Here is a 21,228-nt window from a genome sequence, read left to right as displayed (position 1 = left end):
CCCCAACTTAGCTCACTCCACGGGGACCCTGCAGCAAAGCCTCTGATGTGGTCACAGTCCTTTGTTGACACAAATTCTTCCTAACATTTCCTTCCTTTGCAGTGTGGTGTCTGAGCCAGAGCTGCAGAGGTCTCTGCTTTATGCAGCTGAAGAGTCTTTCTCCCGAATCAAGGTTCTCTGTGGACCTTCATTTGCTTAAAAGCATGCAAAGCACGTTGCTGGATACACGCCACAGCTGAGCTCAGTCAGGGTCAGGGCTGTGGGCTCTCAGGGCGAGGGCAGAGGCACCTTGACCTGTGAGTGTGCCCTCTCTCTCTGGCCTTTGTGCGAGCCTCTGAGACTGAGGGGTCTCTGTGTCTGTGAACATTCAAAGGGCCCAGACAGGGCGACGCCCCTCCCTCCAGTGTCACTCCTTCACCTCCTCAGGAGGAACCCACCTCCTCACAGGGCCTGGAAGCCCCTACACGTGCCAAAGTGACCCCTCTTGACCTCGGCAGAGTTGTTTCTCCAAAGGAGCACAAAGCAGCGTTTTCCAAGCGTCCTTCTTGACCCGCTGCCCGTACTCCCGCGGTTGTTCAGGTTGCTTGCTTGTTGGGCCACCTCTTCAGAGCACGTGGGCAGCCTGGCACAGGGAAACCGTGCAGGCCGGTCTGAGCCAGTCCCACCTTTGCCTGTGTCTCTGCTTCTGCATTTGTGTTTTGGAGAGAATGCTGCCCTCTGTCAGAGGTTACGTGAAGAACAATTAGAGAACATGCCTAGTCCCTATCCACAGCATCTGGAGAAGAGCCCATCACCATGGCTCTGAACAAGGCCTCCCTGTGGGACCTCCCCTTTCACCACGGGGCCTCCCAGACAATACACTTGTTATGAGTGCCCCATCCTTGTTCCTGGGAACAGACACACTCAGTCCCCAAATTTCTCGACTCCTCCAGCTCCCATTTTTAAAGCTGAGAGGATGACGCTGCGTGCCGCCCCCGTCTCTGCCTGTGGAAGGGGGTCTGGCTACCATGTGGGCGCGTGTGCAGCGGTGCATTGCGCTACAGGAGCTGCTAACGGGCGCCTGTGGGGAATGGAAATAAGGGGAAGACGGTCTGACTCGGGACTTCTGGGACTCGACAAAGACCTTGCTGTTGCTGCTGCTGTTTCTTCAGTCAGGTTCAGGGTAAGTTCCTTTTTAACAATTAGCTTTTTAGGAATCACTACCTTCACCTTTCTTCCAATGTCCCAGGCATCCTTAAAAAGCTCTTTTTCCCTCTTGCCAACCACTTACTTTTATTTTTTAATGAGCTAACTGGCTGCCCAGGAATGGCTTTCAGATGAGCAGGTGGTTCTTTCGGGTCCTCTCCTCTCCCAACAGTCCTGGCGTCCAGGCCGGGATGGCTGTGCACCCCGGGTTTCTGCTCCCCAGCTTTGGTCGCATGGGGGAAATGGAAGTGGCTACCCAGCAGGCATGTTTGTTCACACAATCCGGTGTCTAGAGGAAGTGGTCTCCTTCCTTGCTGGTCCCTGAAGTAAACAGAGGTAGGAGCTAGGCAGGAAAGGGGGCCGGACTCAGTGCTGGCCACTTTGTAGGCAAGATAATGAGCCTTCACAGCCAGTTTCAGGAAATCTGCAGCCTCTTCATTCACAGTGCATCTGTCTAGCTCTCTGCATGGCGAGGACTGGAATTTCCGGCCAGATTTCTGAAGAAAATATAAAGCCACTGAAAGCAGTGGGCTCCCAGCGCTGACCGAGCCAGCCCTGGGACAGCTAGGGCTGCCCCCTACCCTCGGGCACAGCTGCTAACCTAACAGCTCTAACTGGGTTTTGGGACGGCAGCTGGATTGGGTGCAGCCTCACCTCAGCTATTCAAATGAACCGAGGTCAGTGCTCGCTTGGTGTGGCTGGAGAAAAACCTCCCACTGAAGAAAAGGCCTCCCTTTCTCAGCAAACGCGGTGAGCCTCGGCGGACAGGCCCTCAGACGGCCTTTTCTGGCCCACGGTTCTCCAGGGCCCATCAGTGTCCAACTCCAAGGAGGTGCTCAGGCACTTCACCCCGTGAGCACAGCCTGAAGGGGTGATTCGGAAGGTCTCCCAAGAGACCAGCCAAATCATCTCGCATTTGGCCTTCGCCTTAACCCGCCAGAGTCGTCCTCAGGAGCTTCCTCGGCACCGCAGGCCTCAGTGAGGGTGAGCTTGAGCCAGCTCCCTGGAGAGTCACGGAAGGAGAAAGCACCACAACGCCATGGTTTTCCAAGTGTTACCCATTTATAAATAAGTACATTTGCTTTCATACATACAGTTCATTGTACAGATGGCGATCTGTATACATGGGCAGGAAAATGCATTCACTTAACTTTTCACATCTATCTCACACAGCTCACATGTACAGACAATAAAACTGCTCAAGCAAGTACAGCAAAGGAAATGCCTTCCTTATACACAGGGGGCTAGATGCCTCTGGTGGGTGTGGGACTCCCCACGGCACGAGTTCACAACTGTGTGGTGTTCAATATATCAGGATAGAGAACAAACATGCATTGGATAATATATACTGTACAGAGAAAGTCCTTTACATCTGAGTTATAGAAAACCTAAAGGAAAACTAAGTGCATTAAAGCTTTTTCCAGCAAGTGTCTTGAAAGGACAGCAAAAGGAGGAAGAATCAAAATCATATTAGTACAAATCACTCTTTAATTGTAGACTGTACATGTCTGTACTAATTGAAATCATCTTGGATTTGGAGGAGACAGAACAGAGACGGAGATGCTGTGCTGTACGGAAGGGAGGCCACGCCTGAGAACGGCACCTGTCCTGAGCCTGACAAGGAACCGGCCCCACTCAGCAGGAATCAGCCAAAGGAAAACAAAACAAAACAGAGAAACAAGGCCAGAATAGGAAGTGTAACTTACAGATTTCCAAAATAACCTGTGAATGAAGTAGAGATCTAGAGCCAGCATTTCTAACTTTTTTCCAGTTAAGTTGGTACACAATAAGGCAGGTACATTCAAGTACTGAATTTTCCAGAATTAACTGTCTGGTCCCGGGGACAGAAGGGATTGAGTTGAGTCCCCCTAACCAAGTGTTTTGGTTAGTGATTAGGCAAAAGAAAAACCCAGCCAGCAAGTGCTAGAAAAACAATGCAGCTAGGCCCCTTCCTTTCCACAGAGTAGGTCTGTCTGAAAAAACACAAGCGATGCTGGCCTGCATCTATACGCATCCAGCTAAAACCTGACAGGTCAGCTTAGTGGAGATATCACGGAGTCAGCAGGAAGAAATGAGATGAGTTGGGTGAGGAAACATGAAAGTAACACTTGATTTTTGGTGTCCAATTATGCGTTCATTTGGTACTGACTTTCAAAGCTCTGACTGTGGCCATCATGTGGCCACAGGCATCTCAGGGTGGCTCAGCTGTGAGGCATTGGACACCGAAATGCAGGTTACCGACACTTCAGCCCTTGAGTGGTCTGTTATAAAAGGAGTTGATGAAGACCTGGTGGTGATTCAAGTAGCGCTGCACATGGCTCCACCAGCCCCATTGTGCTTGTGTCCAGGCCCCCAGCCAGCCACCTGTTCTTGGGAGCAGCCAGAGCTGAGTTCAAGGCATTGCATGGTGAAGGTTTCCATGACACGTCTTTGTAGGTAGCTCTTACCCCTAAGCCCTTTGTTCATTGTTGTTAGTCATGGTAGATGGTCAGTCTGGAATTCCTAAAGGAAAAGGAGAAAAAGCCACACCTCCCAATGCACATGCAACAGGGCAGCTCCGGCCTCCGTGCGGGAGCAGCAGCAGGCGGCCTCTGCAGGCTAGCTTGGGAAGTGGGCAGCCCAGGGACAGAGAGGCAGGTGGGTGAGACTGGGACAGGGGTAGGCACATCCTGACCCCCCAGGAGAGCCTGTTCCACTTTGTGGCAAAGATTCAGTGACCAACTGCTTTTGTCCAAGGCATTTCTGCAGTAGAAAAATAACTATCTTTGAATCAAACCATCCAACTGTGACACCTCTGGAGTTAATAAAAGTTGGAGGCCAAGAGGGACTGAGATGGGTGCTCACGGGGAAGAAGGGGTCTTCTACATACCCATCCACCAGAGCAAGGGAGTGCTGGCCAACCTTCTCCCAGCCTCTGCCTGGCTGAAGGTCCAAAGCAGGGAGTGTTCACAGAGCTCATCTTCACAACTGGCCTAGATGTGTGAAGACCCCTTTCCAGACCTTTGCTCGCCTTCCGGAACCCTCAGAGCCTATGGGCCAGCCTGCTGCCCTAGAGGCAGCCCCTGGAGGAGATGCTGCCTTTCTTTGCTACTGGACAACCCTGTGTAGAGCCACAGTGACGCCTAGTGGTAAAGTATGGTGAAGCAAGGTGACATCCACAGAACCCAATGTCTAGGACTAAAATCTTAAGGAAAATACTTAAGGATATTAAATTAGATACTGATTAATTTTTCTATTGGGTACATCTCTGGAATACAAAAATACCAATATTTAGAGAGGGTTTCATAAACTACTATACAATATAAGGACTAAGAATCCCTTTCTCTAAACTGTTCTGTTTACAATAATTTAGGAAGAGTGTTTAGTAATCCAGGCTTAACTAAATCAGCCAACTTGTATCTCTGGACAACGACCTGGGGTACTGTACATGATTCTAATTAGTGGAATTTTCCTGAGCCTTCGAGTTTAAGTTAAACACATCTAAAAAGAGGGCACATGGGAGAACAAAATGGGCTTGTGCTCTATTAACTCGGGACTTTAATAGTGCACGCCTGCGACCTGGGCAAGCTACAGCAGCAGATACAAAATGGTCTCCATTTTGTCCATGCCAAATTCTCATGTTACACAGGTTTTCCCTTTACTTTGTAAATAAACATTACTTTTTAATTGTTAATTGTGTGCCTTACTGATCCAGTAAATAAAGTAACCATGTCTCAGGAGTCCCTAAGAACATTGCTGGAAAAGCACTTTAAAATCACTGCAAATATTTTTTTGTATTTAAAAATTCTTACTCTTTTTGATGCTTATATACAAGTTATTTCTTGTGCTATAAATGTTGTGATCCACTGCTTGATTTCTTTCCTTTTTTTTTCCTTGAAAAACACACTATAAGACAAGAGCGTTTTTGCTATTTTCTAATGAAGACAGTACTCACACTTAATATTCAGTATTAGAGTCACAAATTCAAACAGTAAAGTGCACCCATTTATAGACATGACGTGATGGAAACCCATTAGTGCAAGAATTCTGGGCAAACGGAACATACAACCTATAAGCTGAAGTTTGTCACCACTGTCTCCATTTCAGGGTGATGTGAATAGGATGAGAGGAACTTACTGGTTTCATATGAAAAATCCCCCCCCCCCCGCCCCGCACCCCACCTGAAGCCAGACATTGGTTCAGCAAATGCTGTTGGGAGAGGGGCAACTCTCAGGTACAGTACTAAGATCATCCCATGGCAGTGAAGTAGCAAAACAGGGCACAGGCAGTCTGCTTACAAGGAAGAACTCCGTCTCCTCCCCTATAAGGTCCAGTGGGCATTTTGTAGGCAAAAACAACTGGCGCCCAGTAGTGATATTCACTCCCTCTTCCAATGGCTAAAAACGAAATGTATTTTATCAACATTTTAGGTATTCTGTCCAGTGAGACATAGACCCTAAAATCTCCTATTTATCCTGGAAAACCGAAAGAGAGACCGTGGGGAGAAGTAGCGTATTTATAAAACCACAGAACCTGTTCACCCACCTAGACAGGGGAGGACAGATGTATGTGTCTTGTTCCAAATAAGCAGGGGCACTTTTCTAAGACACTGAGAAGTTTTTCAAAATGTAGCAGCGGCTCCTCAGTGAGAGGTGGTTAAAAAGGGACAAGATGCAAAAAGCCCAACAGGGTTAAGACCTGGACAAAGAGGGAGTGAGAGGGTGCTGGGCTCCCAGCTGTAGGCTGTGCTAATGCTGTACATTTTCATCTTCTTAATGAGAGAGAGAGAGAGAGAGAGAGAGAGAGAGAGAGAGAGAGAGAGAGGGGGAGGGGGGGGGGGAGAGAGACACGCTGATGCCCACTCTGCTCTCATTGAGCAGATAGTCCTTTGGCACCAGAGAAAGAGTCTGGGTCTTGAGTTAGCCCAGCTGTTGCCTCTAGCACAGGGTCAAGTCCCGGCCTATTTCAGGCTTGGAGGCAGAGGGGTCCATCTATTTGGCAGAATCTAAATTAGTGAAGAAGTGTTTCTGGTCTCAATTTCATGCTTCAAGCATGTTGGAGCGATGCTTTCAGAGGACACTTACTATTACAAACAGGTCTTATCCCACCTGGATTTTTATTCAGGAAGTTGCCCTACCTGTAGCCCTTTACGAACAAGAGCAGAGTGATTCCTCACAACAGAGAACTAATTTTTGTTGAGTTTGAGTTTAGAAGGTTAAACTTTAAGAACTGATAAGCACTCAGTGCCGGGCCTATGCTCAGGCTTTGGCTTTCAGTGTTCTTGCCACTCATCTCCTGCTGGCCTCAGTCCCTCAGGGGACAGCCTAGCTAGAGACCACGAGACACAGATGTGTGGAGGGTGCCTGGATCAGAAGACCTGGTATCTTATGTGCCCCCACCCAGGCTGAAAGGGGGCCTTCTTCACCCTGAAAGGAGACACTTTGTGGTGCCTGGTTTTCAAAATATCACTCCCTGAACACTCCTACCTAAAAAAAGAAATAATAGATAATGAAACTATAGATCTCAAAATGGAATGAGACAACATCTGGCACAAACTGCAATGGCCCTGGGTGCAAATTCTGGGAATAAGTCTTTTAGTCCCATGAGAATTCAATTTGTTTCTCAAAGAACCAATTTCTTCACTAAAAACCATCTGGGTTAAAAAAAAAAAAAAAAAAAAAGAAAGAAGAGGGCCAGTAGAACAGTCTAGCTCCAGGCGAAGATCAACCTAACAGGATTATTGCACCAGCCAATCTTCAGTTTACTTTTTGTGGAATCTGATGCTCTGTGACACTTCAGGATCTAAAGGGGGATTTCTCCAAAGATTTTCTACAGCCTTTCAATGAGAATCCAGAACAGTCTTTCCTTCTCTCTCTCTCTCTTCCTATATATTTATTTATTCCCTCCCTCACCCATGAAAAATCAGTAGTTTTCAATGGTAATTATTGACTAAAGATCTAAAGAATAATTTCAGTGAATTATTAAAAATTATCCATGATTTTTATCGAAATTTTCTTGGCTGACCAAAATATTTAAAAAGCTGGTTGTTTTAAAAATGTTGTTAAAATGCTTCTTGGATAATAAATGTAGTGGTATTTCAAATAATTACATTGGTGTGTTTTTTCTTCCACTTTAACAGACATTTCTTCTCTTTCTCTTTGATCCTTTCACCCCCACAGGAAGACCAGCAACAACCTAAAGGAACATTCAAGACCTGAAGCCTGCAGGGAGCTGGCAGAAGGGGAGACCAGGGCACCAGAATGCACTGGGGCTGGCTATCTGGAAAACACTGGGTCAGAATGCAAAGGCAAAGGGAGCATCACACTCTTTCTAAAGTTCCTAGAAGAAAACGAACAAGAACATCTTATTTTTGTAAAAAAAGAGACAGACATTTACACAACAAGAACATCAGTGAAAGCGATTGTCTCCTGGAAAAAGCTGACCAGTGTGTCTGATCTCCCTGGGTTAAAGCACACGGCACAACAATCTCCTCGTTGGCATCTGAAGAGAGGGAGAGCATGTGGCTGGGCACAGCAAGAGAAACTGAAGTCCTGGCTCACTGGAGGCCAGCTTCCCAGTCGGCTGCATGCAAAGGATTTCAGCATGTGGGCTGCCACCTCTGAACACCACACAGAAACTACATGAGAAATTAAGCTAGAGAACTACCTCAAATGTGGAAACCAAGCCTAAAAATGTGCAGTGAAAACATACGGGTCTCACTCCAACAAATGTCTTTTAAACATTAGACTCCACAAATGGTCTCTTTGGTTTGATAGGGGATGTCTGCCCTTGTCGAGAGTCCCGGGACAACTGCCTGTACAGGTTGTCCTGGTATGCCTGAGCCACAGGGAGGGTCCGAGCCACCTTCACATCGGGGTATGAGGAGGCCTGGCTGACTCTCTCTAAGAGGTCTCCACGGGACCCGTTCGCCAGCATCCCATGGGGGCTGTAATAATCGTCCTCCAGCAAATGGCCATTCTGTGCATTGTTGGTTTTGTTATAAAAGGCAATGTTGCTGATGGATGATGGTGGGCTGAAGGACTCAGGCTGAGGCAAGTTTCCTGGAGACGTGGGGCTGAGAACAGTATCCACCGATGACACTGCCCAGGTCCGATTCTGCTGGTGAAGGTGGGGGTACTGTTGAGTCCGGGCTGTTTTATCTATGATCCCCATGAATGGTGTGGTCCTGGATCGGGTGGGCTCACTGGGGTAACCTCCCTGAGTGGGAGACACTGGCGACAGCTCATCACATGACCTATCATATGCAGGTTTTAGTGGGATCTCCATCTGTTGAATCGAGGAGGATGGCCGGAAGGTAGGAGTTAGGTTGGAGGCAGATGAGATACTATTGCTAGATGGAGAGAAGCGAAGGCCTACGCTTTGGGAGTGCAGCAATGGCCTGGGAGTTGGTGGGTGGGGTTTGATTTCGTTGGGGTTGACACCAATAGGTCTTCTGATTAGATGCGACACATCAGGGGAACCTAGTTGGCTAGAGGAACGCTCCAGTTCTAGTTTTGAGTGACAGACCGGGTAATAGGATGCGGACTGACTACGTCCAATCTGTGGTGTCTGGCTGTATCTCATGCCACCGCGATATGCTGAGGAAGGTCGCTGTGGAAGGTCTTCTTTGGTCAACCCTCCATGCTGACAGATGGCGCCTGCACTCAGACTGGCCTGGACATGCTGCACAGGTCGCCCATCCCCAACAATCCCCCCAATTGACCCTTGATAAACCAACCGGCTCTGACTTACTCCTATGTCCCCTTGTGAAGACTGGTACTTACTAGCCATTGAGTGGGCTACTTGACCATAGGCCCCTGTGGAGATGACAGTGCTTGAATGAACAGCAGAGCTGGGCTGGTTGCTTCTCACAATCTGGGCCTTCGCAGGCTGTAGCCTGAGCCCTTGCTGGGGAACCGCCACAGGAAGCTGAGGCATCTGATAGGGTCTCTGGGCCATTTTGGATAATGGAGATTTTGGCCTGCCAGGAAGCTGACTAACATTTGTTTCTTGCTGATAGCGCACAGGCGAGCCAGACTGGGCTCTATAGACACTCATGCTTTCAGCTGGAGGGCTGGCCCGATACTGAGGGCCTCTACGGAGAGGGGAAGGGGGAGGGCTTGGGTATTCTTTGCCCTGCCCTCCCACAGGAGGGGGGCTAAAGCGGTAAGATCCACCCTGATGAGCCGGGGAAGTATGTGGTGGACTAGGCCTGTAATGAGAGTTCTGGTGAGTTGGAGAAAGGGCAGGTGAGGTGGACTGATAGCTCTGTCTAGTGGGAGAACCTACAGAACTACTGGACCGGAAGTCAAAAACCTGATGAGAGCCAAGCGGTGAGCTGGAGATGTAGGCAGAGTCCCTATGGGCTGGAGAGGAGGGTGGGCTCTGGATGATCGGGAGCCCCTGACTGGGCCGTGCCTCTGTCTGGAGGCCAATAGAAACATTTTCAACATCCTGCTCCAGGTACTCCTCCTCGAATATGTCTTGCACAGAGTATATGTCTTCATGCTGTGGTTCAGGTTCTGCTTCTTCTGGTAGCTGCTGCTGAGGCGGCTGTGGTGGCGGCTGCTGCTGCTGCTGCTGCTGCATCTGCCTACACTCCTCCTCCACTCTCATCAGAAGTCTCTGGATCTCACGGTTGTTTGGACACAGCTTGATGGCCTCGTTCAGGTCCTCTAAGGCTGCTGCAAACTGTCTGCTTGACAAAATGTAAACACAGGAACTGGAGTTATTCTGAATCAACAGGAATCACCCAGAGCTGAGAACATGGTCACTATTTCAGAGAACTGTGGGAGCATCTGTCAGAGTCGGGGGTTTTTAGTTTTATTTGATTTGTAAGGAAGGAAACAGGTAGGCTGTCATTCTAGAGGAGTCCAGAATGTTTCTCTAACCCGTTCTGCCTCCATCTTCCTTCTGGCCTTTCTGGGATTAGTGAAGAAATGTCCTCATTTTGTCAGTCCAGCCAGGCCCTTCAGGAAGATTCTCTTAGTGCCCAAATGCACACCAGGCAGTATGAGGGTTGGGTGGGGTTGTCATTTACAGGGTCACTGTCAATTAGCTTAGGAACAAAATAATAACTAAAATGTTTAAAAATCTTGCTGATACAGCAGAATTTTTTTGTTATATTCTTGATATTTTGGCTCCAAGTTTCAGGCCTGTTCCATCCTAGGCAAGAACCCTATCTTCTGCCCTTCCTACCCCTCATCCCACAGCACTATTGCTCCTCCATTCTGCTACATCAAAGCTGGGAAGATATTAGGTTTGCTGACTAGACAGCTCAGATTCTAATTTACAAATTAGGATGTGAACTATCGAAGATATTCACGTGGCCCATTCTCTTTATTAATATTGCCCAGAAAAGAAGCAACTGGATTTGTGGGGAAGGAATTATTCGGTGGGAAAGAGAACTTGACAGTCAAGCTTCTGAAGAGCTTTGCTACCCCAGCTAGTTAAGATTAGTATTACTGCCACTGTTGTCACTGGACTTACCCTGGGTTTGATTTCCAGGACCACATCCCCGCCCTGGTTATATCAGTGAGCCTGAAGCAGTTCTTTCCCATGTAGTTTGGGAGAAGGGTGGGATGCTGGCAGGAGGCATCAAGGACAGGGACAAGTTATCCAAAGACCACTGATGGCAGATTCTAGGTCTTTCTGGGACCCTTCCTGCCCACTGGCCAAACCACAGCAGATGGGCATGAGGGATGGAGTCCACTGTGGGCCCCCTCAATCCTGGCAGCAGGGCCTCCACGGGTTTGCGGTAGGGCTTTAGGTAAGAAAGAGGTTTGATGCCACCAGACTTGAGGGAAGCCCCCAAGGAAGACTAAACAATCCAGGGATTCCCCAAATGCCTACAGGAAAAGAAAGAGGAGCCTGTGATGTAAGTGACCATCCCACTTTTCCACCCGAAAGGGTCGAGGGGATGTTGCTGAGTGACCTCTTCCTAAGTCACCAGTGTCTCCTTATGCTCCTGCTTGGGGGTTAACACGATTGAGAGATGGCAGAGGCTTCTTGGAAGAAGGTGCCACTCTCCAACATGGAAAAGATGTTTTTCACCCAAAGCAAAAGGCTCTAGCTTTCCACAGCCCCGAGACTTGCCAACCTTAAGCTGAGTATTGCTATGGGAGCCATCCCCAAAGCGTGCCCTACGAGTCCTCAGGGATAGACACACTTGGGTACATATGCCCCAGGATGGCCTACATGGCCTTGGCCAGATTTTCAGAAAAGAGACCTCTTGCTTTTTACCCTCTCTCTCTCTCTCCTCACCTGCTGCTGCGTTTTGCCCTTGCTCTTGCATAGTAAGCTTCATAAGATTTCGGTTTCAGCTCCAGGGCCTTAGTAGCAAATTCCTCCGCCATTCCAAAATCCTGTCATTACAATAGGTGTGCAAATGAGTCATTGAAGAGATATGAAAAATAGACAACTTGGGAATAACACAGATCATAGGTACATTTCTTTGACACTTACGGATGGAATACCTGGGATTCCTGACATGCCTGGTATGGCTTTAGCCACGTGGCCCACAGCTTGAAAGTTCCTTCTGCCTTTGCCCTGTGTGGCCCTGCAACCGCTCATAAGAATTTATCTGCCCATAAGTATAAAAATACTTTTAATTTTCCTTCTTTCTGCCTTTCTCACGAAGTTCTTTCTAGGCCAGACGCCAAATGTCAACCCAATGAAGTGCCTCAAGCTGGAACCTAAACTCATTACACCTGCACGAGTGAGGCCACACACAGAAATAGTCACTTCCCATGACACACATCTACGCCTCACATGGACATTCACCCACCTCCCACCTCCCTGCCACACCCACTAGTCCCTGGTTTTCCCAGGGATGAGTGAAATCCAAGAGGATGAGGTCTGTGCTGGCTAGATGGAGTAAAGACAGTCGATGTGTTCAATTCTCTGGTCTGCTTTGTGACCTTTCAGAGTGTGTTGTATGTTTTCTTTTAAAAAAAAAATATTTTATTGATTTTTTTACAGGAGGAAGGGAGAGGGATAGAGATTTAGAAACATCGATCAGCTGCCTCCTGCACACCCCCTACTGGGGATGTGCCTGCAACCAAGGTACATGCCCTTGACCGGAATCGAACCTGGGACCCTTCAGTCCGCAGGTCGACGCTCTATCCACTGAGCCAAACCAGTTAGGGCTGTTGTATGTTTTCTTATGCATACCTACTTCACAGGTAGGATAAAAGCAATACAGTATGTGAATGCTCTGTAATCAGTTCTTGGCACAAAGTAGATGCTCAGTAAATGGTAGTTTCCTTTTTATTTCAGAGGACTTCTCTGGTCTGTTTCTTCTCTTAACTGGTTCCTTATTTAGGAAACATTTAAAGTAAAAAACCCAAAAGAGGACCCTGTCTATGACTGGGGTCTGTGCTATCACTTCATCTCTTGATCATGGAGGCTCCCTGGAGGCACAAAGCCATAGTTTTTAACCCTTACACAAAAGAGAAGTTTTTCCTTCCTCTTTTAATGTCAAAGCACAGCACAGTAGCCTCTGGTTGCACTTGTGATTCCTAATGCAGAAAACAAGGCCTTAGGAAGAACAAAGGCCCTGGGACACAGGTAAAAATAAAAAAAAATAAAAAAAGGATGGGCAATTTTCTACCAAAGGCAGGCTTCAGGTGCTAAGCAGAGTACTGCTCATGGGAGGTGATTATTTCTGAACAAATGTGGAGCCAGAGAGAAAGTATTCTATTTTAGCAAGGTTGTCTTCTATCCCTACTGTTTCCAACCTTACCCTTTACTTTTTTCTTTTGAGACTATTGTTATGTCTGGGAAGATTATTTTTTCGAAGTATACTATTTGTTAGGCAAAGAGAAGCCAGCAGGGTGGCAGCAGCTCCTGTGCTCTCACTCTCACTAGCTGTTGTCCCAGGAGACCCTGGTGAAGATTCTTCTGTTTTATCTAAGAACCTCACTGCCTCCCCCTAAGACACTCACCCCCTCCTATGAGAACCTCTAGTGGCCCCACTGTCCTCAGCACCCGGGACAGCTCTGCCTCTGAGGGTCCTAACTGTGTCCTCTGAGACACCCAAGGCTGTATCAGGGCTCTTTTCATTGTCAGGTTTTAGATGGATGATATGAAGATCATATACGCAAATAATCTTTCCGATATTGATAGCAGAGCCATTGCCACTGAGCTGAAATCTCACTATTGTAGAGCTGAGTTCTTTATTGATCAACACTCCTGTTTGGCTTGGATTATTTCTATCTCTTGATGAACTATGAAACCTCAGGCTGGTGGATGACAGAGACTCCTGACATGATCTTAGCTATTCCCAGTATCTGAGAGAGGGTTCTTGGCCCTGGAGTGTCTGCATGTCAAGGCTGCTGAGGGCATCAGAGACTGTCTGCAAGGCAGGCAAGAAGGACCAAGGATTATTTGAGAGATAATAAGGGACCAGGAAGAGTGCTAAGATTCTATCTGCAAAAAGAAGGGACATGGCATACTAGGATAAAAAGATGAGTAGAAGTGAAAAGTTCAAGATTAGCCTTAGAAATTAAATCTTTTTTTTTTTTTTTTTTTTTTTTTTAGAAATTAAATCTTGAAGTTCATGGTCCTGAGTCCTCTTTCCAGCCCATCCATACGTGACTCGGGAGCCTTCTACAAAGGGAGGGAATGATTAAAATTCATAACTAATTGCAGCTGAAATTTTAGTGACAATTGCTCTCACATTTTCCCAACGACCAGAAAGTTGACTTTGGGGTGGGGAGGATGATGACAGTTTTTTAATCACTTTCAGTGGGAATTATGAAAACTCAGAAACCTATAAAGTGCCCACAGCATTAACTTTTTTACAGTTTGATATGGATTGTACTTAAGAGTTGATTTCTTTCAAATTGCAAATGTCAGTGCTCTGTGAAGGACAACCAAGTTCCAAATGGGCCAGAGAAGGATCAGGGGCCTGGAAAAGGCTAGTGAGTGACTTGGACTGTCAATCTCCAGGACTGCAGAAAGGAGCTGGGATGAGAATGACTTACGTTCATTTTCCTGCGACACCGAGAGAGGTTGAGGAGAAGAGACACCTTCAGTTCCCGGAAGGTTTTCAAGTCCTCACCAAACCCTTCTCTAGGGAATTTCTTCAGAGCGTACTGGTAGCGCTGGGCAGCCTCCTTTACTTTACCTTTCTAATGGGAGGACAAGATGGCAAAACACAAAGTTGGTCTGCTGAGCAACTAAGTCTGGTCCCATCCCCTCCTTCTCTCCAGTCATTATGAAGAGTTAGCCCTCCCAAATGCCACTTCAGCGAGGAGGTCCGGCCCTGAACACGAGAGCAGAAGGGGCCAGCCTTGCCGTTAGCCAAGAAAGGCTCGGGTTGAAGGGGTTACCCAAGATACAAGCCAGAGAAACAAAGCCGTGTGATGAAGGGCCTGGGACCAGCTTCTCAGCTGGATTCCTAAGGGACTGACCTCACTCTTTCAAAGGAGCTTTCTCTTGACCTGATCTCCTGGCAACACATATTTCCTAGTCTCAAGCACACCAAAATGACTACTTCCTGAATTTTGCTTATCTGGAAAACTCTTTCCTTGTTTGATGTTCCACCTTGCCAGTCCTCTAGAAGAGGTCATTCTCTTCCTCACAAAGGATGCAGGAGCTAAAACAATCTAGTTGTTGGTTCCCTACTCTCATGGCATAAAATAATACCAATCAGTTTCCCCCGTTTTTTGGAAAAGGCATGGGTAAGGTGATAGTAGAGAAGTAAAGTTTAGAGTTTGTGGTTCTATCTGACTATGTAGGAGGGATTTCCCAAGATAAAGCAAATCTATGATCAACTTAGGGACCTGGTCACAGAAGCCTTGAACTTTTATTACAATTTGTATTTGAAAATCTACACGCTGAGCCCAGAATGATGCAGGAGGCACCCCCATTCCTCTAGTTAATCTTTATCCACTCTCATCTTTCTGTATAGCTGCAACTTTACCAGGAATCCCTATCTCTTATTTTTTCTGTAGCACCTCTCATTAAGGAGAGGTTTGGAGTCTTCCAAGGTAGGATTCTGAGTGGGACCAGTAGTAGCTCTGTCCATTCTCATTAGGAGGTAGGACTCCTTGTCTTAGACTATCAGAAGTTATGTTATAACCAGAGCTTAGGTTCTTGAGGGAATGCAATTCTCAGGTCCATAAATATAACAGCAAAAGAGGCCCTTCCTTGAAGTTATGTGAAATCATGGTTGGGTCAGGACTCAAGTTTCCTAGAAGGCTAAGAGTCTTAGATTATCATGAGTCTCACTCAAAGTTCCCCAGGAAATACAACTCTGTCCCCAGGAACTCTGTGCACTCCTTACTCTGGGGTGGGAGTGTACATACAGTCATCTCCAGGGCCTAGAGACGTCTCAGTGAGGCCCAATGCCCAAAGCTGGGCTGAATTTGTGTTTGTTTACCTTCAGGAGAAGATGATTCAGCTAATCTTAACACAACATGTTAATTCTGACATGGAATGTTCTTAAGGGACTTCCTATAGGCCGTGAGCGTTTGTGCTAGGAGGACATGGAGCCCTCAGCTTGAGTTGTGAGTACAAAAAGACTCCATTCTTTTTGTTATTGTCATTCAATGAGTGACTTCAAGCAAATCTTCTAATTGCTCTCTGTCTTGGTTGTCTTATCTTACTCAGAGATATTGATAAATTATTATTATAGACTCTTAAGTCTATGTATATATTAAACTAGAGGCCCAGTGCACAAAATTCGTGCACGGGACGGGGGTGTCCCTCAGCCCAACCTGCACCCTCTCCAATATGGGACCCCTTGAGGGATGTCAACTGCCTACCGGGATCAGGCCTAAACGGGCAGTCAGACATCCCACTCACAATCTAGGACTGCTGGCTCCCAACTGCTCGCCTGCCTGCCTTCCTGATTGCCCCTAACCACTTCTGCCTGCCAGCCTGATCACCCCCTAACCACTCCCCTGCCACCCTGATTGATGCCTAACTGCTCCCCTGCCAGCCTGATCACCCCCTAACCACTCCCCTGCCACCCTGATTGATGCCTAACTGCTCCCCTGCCAGCCTGATTGCCCCTAACTGCCCTCCCCTGCAGGCCTGGTCACCCCTAACTGCCCTCCTTTGCAGGCCTGGTCACCCCTAACTGCTCTCTCCTGCAGGCCTGGGTCCCCCCCAACAGCCCTTCCCTGCTGGCCCAGTTGCCCCTAACTTCCCTCCTCTGCCATCCTGGTCACTCCTAACTGCCCTCCCCTGCAGGCTTGATCGCCCCCAACTGCCCTCCCTTGCAGGCCTGGTCCCTTACAACTGCCCTCCCCTGCTGGCCATCTTGTGGTGGCCATCTTGTGTCCACATGGGGGCAGCCATCTTGTGTTGGAGTGACGGTCAATTTGCATATTACTCTTTTATTAGATAGGATATGAAAGACAAGATCAATACTCTTTTCCATGGACTGAAAATATCTGCACTACATTATTTTACTTTGACTTGTTCCATGAATTTTCAGGTCCCACTTAGCAGATTCCATGTAGAATCTCTATTATTGCCTAACAGTGGTTAAACTAGGTCTTTAGGTTGATCAGCTACAGGCATGTGTAGGCTATTCTTGCTCTCTTGTTGAGAAGGTGAAAAGCCTGGATTTTCAATTTATGAGCGGGGCACGGAGAGATGACATTCTCCCTTTGTCTCTAGGACCAAAGATGAGAACTGTCAAGACTTCGGTAGGTTCCATATGTAGAAAACAGTCACTGGCTGTTTTGAGGAAACTTCGTTCCTTTTTCCCCTCACCTTATAAAACATGTCCCCCTCTTCCATCAGCTTGCTCAACAGGATGATCATGATGTCTGGTTTGGAGGTGGCCATCGCCCATGTGGCTGGACCTGTAGTGTACAGGATGCATGATGGGTAAAAAACTCATACAATGTAAGGGTGGTAGGAAGCTAGGTGAAAAAAACATCCTGGGGGAATTTCTGCTGAGAGAACAACTTGCTCCACAAGAATTTCCTCATCTTTTGGACCTGGGAGTATCTTAATGACTCCCACTGCCTAGAAGCTGCACTGGACTATATTCACCTTAAAATAAGAATATCTGAACTGAGTTTGAACCACAAGAGGGCAGCAAAGTCTGCATACTGTATTTGGGCAGGCAATGGCTTAGTTTGGAGTTATTTTAAATTAAAAAATTGGGAGGAAGGGTTTACATTAAATGTCACTATAAGATTTTAAACATCCAAAAAGAGAAATTTACTTTAGAATCTGGGACTCAAAGGCCCCAACTATTCAGTTTGTTAATATTTAAATATGTACTTTGCAGAGGGAAACCATTCAAGATTCTAAAAGCTCCCTTAATTTGTAAGTATTGAGTAGGACTCCTGGATTTACTGTGTACCAGGAGCACAGTCCCAATGTCAGACAGACATGAGACAAGCCAAGATTATTGAGGACTATTTTACCCCCAAAGAGAAAGAAAAGGTTAAACTGATTAGTTTACAGATGCCTGAATTATTTACCAACTAAGCTTTTCAGGGTTAGTTATGAAAAGTTCAAGTTATTCTCTACAACAGTCATTTAAAAAAATCTTCTTTTAAGGTGAAGTAAATTAAAAGATTAGAGGTGTGGGGACTCATGCAGGCTAAATCAAAGAGGAGAAGGCAAAGCTGACCAAGCCATCAGACCACGCCTGATGCTGACAGCGGTGAAATATACCTCGTGGGCGACTCGGTAACGTCTGACAACCTTCAAAGAAAGGAGAAAACAAAAAGTTGTAGGAGAGGAAAAAAAAATGGATGAAGGTGAAAAAGAAGGAAAAAGCAGCAGTGAGAGGCAGGCAGCAAAAAAGCCAGCATATAAGCCAACCCTTGTCTACAGGTCTGTGGGTGGGGAGCGAATGGGGCAGCAGCAGCAGGGACTTAAGAGTCTGAAGCACATACAGAGCAAGGGAAGCAAAGGCTCACGGCCGTGCAGGGATCCAGGATGCTCACAGGGTGGGGCTGATATAGAGGCACTAGCACTAAGATGTGCTGAAGGTTCAGAGCAGCCTCCTGGGTAAGGCTACAAGGGGGCATGGCAGAGAACCATGTGATTTTACTCAGGGTAGTGTAGACCATGGCTCAGATGGCTTTCTCTGGGCCAAGAGCCTTCCTGTTCACTTGGACAATATTTGGGCCAGGGCAGAGGGGAAACTATATACACTCACACCAAACACCCAAGGCAGCCAGACCACTGGACCAGTCTGGCCTCTGGGCACAGATGGCCAGCACCTTCTTCCTTTCTCCTACCTATCTTGGCTCCTTTCTTCAGAAGAGTGACAACGACTGAAGTGTTCCGGCACCCCACTGCCCTATCCAACGGGCGCATTCCGCTGTAGTCCACATGCTCGATCATGGCCCCGTGATCCACCAGGAACTGGACCTAGCACATGGATCAAGCAGAGCAGTTAACATAAGTGCAATGGTTCAGCTCCACCAAGGATTCTGGCTGCTGCCTGCCCTTTATTCAACTGCTGGTCTGAACCAGGCTGAGTAGCCATGGTATTTTAGGCCATACCTATATGCTTGGTCTTTAGTGGTGTTTTGAATTTTTCTGTCCTCTAAAGTATAGCTCCAAGAACTTTATATCAGGAATCACTACACGCAACCCTCAACCCTAGATAGCATTATGGATGGAGAATTCAATATACACTTGGTTCTAGCTTAAAATTGTAAACTTTGAATGGCAAAGAGCCTATTATTTCCTTGCTAGTTTCAAAGGGAACCTAAGATAATTCTTTTCACACAGTTGGCACGTCATACTCACTAAATTAGAGATCAACTTACTGCACAGGGAACACTCCCCTATCCCTACCACTGTGAAGGTTGTTTAAAGACACTCACCACCTCAGCATCACCATAGAAAGCTGCCAGATCCAATGGGGTGCGGCCATTCTTGTCAGCATGGTCTGTGGCAGCTCCATTATCCACCAGAGAACGTACTACAGAGAGATGACCCTTCAAACAAGCCCAGCTGAGGGCTGTCAACCCTTCTTTGTCCATCAGAGCAATGGAGGCACCTATGAGAGCAAGTATAACGCAGGGCTGAGGAAACATGACAATTAATAGCAGAAGGGAGTGTTGAACTTGCGGCGTACATTCTGCCGAAGCACAGCTTTTGTTTCTGGCCTGTGAGTTACCTTTCAATAAAAACTGTTAAAAAAATCGATCCTACAAGCTGTTAATAGAAGAGAAGAAAGTCCAGCTGTTTTACTGGGCATTCCAGGTCCTCCACAATCTATCCCAAGCATACCCTCTGTTCTTTAGTTTCCTACTTCCCTGTGAGAATCCTCTACTTTGGCAAAATGGATGTACTCACTGCCTCTAGAATCTCCCATAAATGTTCCTGAACCCTCACTTTTGGTTATGTTGCTTCCATGTGCAGAATATATTTTTTCTCCCCACGAGTTGTCTCACTTCTGCCCATTTCCTAGGAACCATCTCCAATCCCCGTCTTCAAGCTTCTTGTGGTTCACTGTTACTTCCTCTTGAATCTGCTTAACATGTCACCTTATTCTGTAGTTAATCTTTTAAATTCTCAATGAATGTTTTCTGAACTCGGTGAAAGTTTTCATTTATATAATAGTATAAACTCCTTGACAGAATGTGAGGGAAATGGACTCATGGAAAGAGACCCAGGACATAGAGAAAATTCAAAGTTTAATTAAACTAGTCAGCCTTCAATAACTTCACGCCCACTGTCTAAGCCCCTTTTATATTCTGCATCTGCCTTCAAAATGTCTATTTTCATCTGTAAAGATCAAGCTCAATTGACACGTTTTGTAATTAGCCTAAAATTCAATATACACTTGGTTCTCAGCTTCAACTGTAAGCTTCTGGATGGCAAAGAGCCTATTACTTTCTTGCTAGTTTCAAAGGGAACCTAAGATAATTCTTTTCACACAGCTGGCACGTCATACTCACTAAATTAGAGATCAACTTACTGCACAGGGAACACTTTCCAGGCTGCCCCCTCAGCAGGACAGGATTCAGATCCCAGACCAAGCTTAGGACCTGCCCCAGCCAGCTCAGGTCTACTCAGCAGCTATCTGGGCCTATCACCTGTGTATCCCTAGAGGTCAGATAACCACTTTGTGGCTTCCCATAGCAGGACGAAGGGCTGGAAGGAACCACACCTCTAACACATAAATGTTCTGGGTGAGCTTTTCACAGTGGTACATTCTGCAATTAAAACATCAACTCTGCCCAGCTGGAATGGCTCAGTTGGTTGAGCATGTCCTGTGCACTGAAATCCCTGTTGGGGATTCAATCCCTGTTGGGGCACGTATGGAAGGCAACTCATCAATGAACATTGATGTCTCTCATATTGATGTTTCTCTCTCTCTCTCTCTCTCTCTCTCTCTCTCTCTCTCTTTCTCTCCCTCTCCCTCCCTCTCTCTCTCTCTCTCTTCCTCTAAACATGTCCTCAGGTGAGGATTAAAAAATAACAATAAAAATATTGACTCTGCCATGGAATGATTTTGAATATGAGACAGAATCCAAGGAGTTTTCTTAGACACAACATCTATAAATTCCCTGGACAGAGCCTCCAGCGGTGAAAAAAAACAGGATAAGAAGGTTCTGGATGTAAATTATAGATAAATTGATTTTTCCAAAAATAAGAAAAGTTGGAATTTAAGAAGTTAAAAGGAGATACATATGAAATAAGCCCAAAATTCAATTTTTAATTTTCCTCCTGTTTCTTTTCCCCCTTGCAGTTAATATAAGGTGACCAGACGTCCTGCTTTTGGCGGGACAGTCCCAATTTTTAACAATTTGTCCCGCGTCCCGCGGTGTTTTAAAAAAGTCCCGATTTTTGGAAAGAATGCACGACAAGCTAGGGAATGGCGGGAGAACGGGAAGGGAATATATGGTTTTCGGTGGCCATGTGGCTATTTAGCCAGGATATGAGTTTTATATTATTTTTGTTTTTAATTTTATAATGTTAAACTTTAATAACAAATAATTGTTGAGAATTGATTATCGAGAACTGCTTATCAAAGTTCGCATTGTTGATCAGTTGTTAGAATTCGACCACCATTGTTTGGACTTAATGAACAATGGCATTTTTTGGGATTGGCAACGACGAAAACAT

The 21,228-nt window shown here is 46.5% G+C and overlaps 1 protein-coding gene across 1 annotated transcript in view; it reads right to left on the bottom strand.

The window, feature by feature from the left end:
* Positions 1-7,583: 7,583 nt before the first annotated feature.
* The window catches only part of TANC2 (tetratricopeptide repeat, ankyrin repeat and coiled-coil containing 2), a 272,846-nt gene continuing 259,201 nt past the window's right edge, over positions 7,584-21,228 (bottom strand). Inside the window, exons 22-28 of the mRNA XM_028157430.2 lie at positions 18,978-19,153; positions 18,384-18,516; positions 17,812-17,841; positions 16,894-16,985; positions 14,151-14,297; positions 11,428-11,528; positions 7,584-9,859 (exon numbers count right to left, since the gene is read on the bottom strand). Coding sequence (XP_028013231.2) covers positions 7,900-9,859; positions 11,428-11,528; positions 14,151-14,297; positions 16,894-16,985; positions 17,812-17,841; positions 18,384-18,516; positions 18,978-19,153 — 2,639 coding nt within the window. The 3' untranslated portion in view covers positions 7,584-7,899. The remainder of the gene's footprint in view (positions 9,860-11,427; positions 11,529-14,150; positions 14,298-16,893; positions 16,986-17,811; positions 17,842-18,383; positions 18,517-18,977; positions 19,154-21,228) is intronic.

Source organism: Eptesicus fuscus, chromosome 20 (assembly GCF_027574615.1).
Source record: "Eptesicus fuscus isolate TK198812 chromosome 20, DD_ASM_mEF_20220401, whole genome shotgun sequence".
Taxonomy (NCBI): domain Eukaryota; kingdom Metazoa; phylum Chordata; class Mammalia; order Chiroptera; family Vespertilionidae; genus Eptesicus; species Eptesicus fuscus.
Note: the sequence above shows the minus strand (reverse complement) of the source record. Positions and strands in the feature narration are given on the sequence as shown.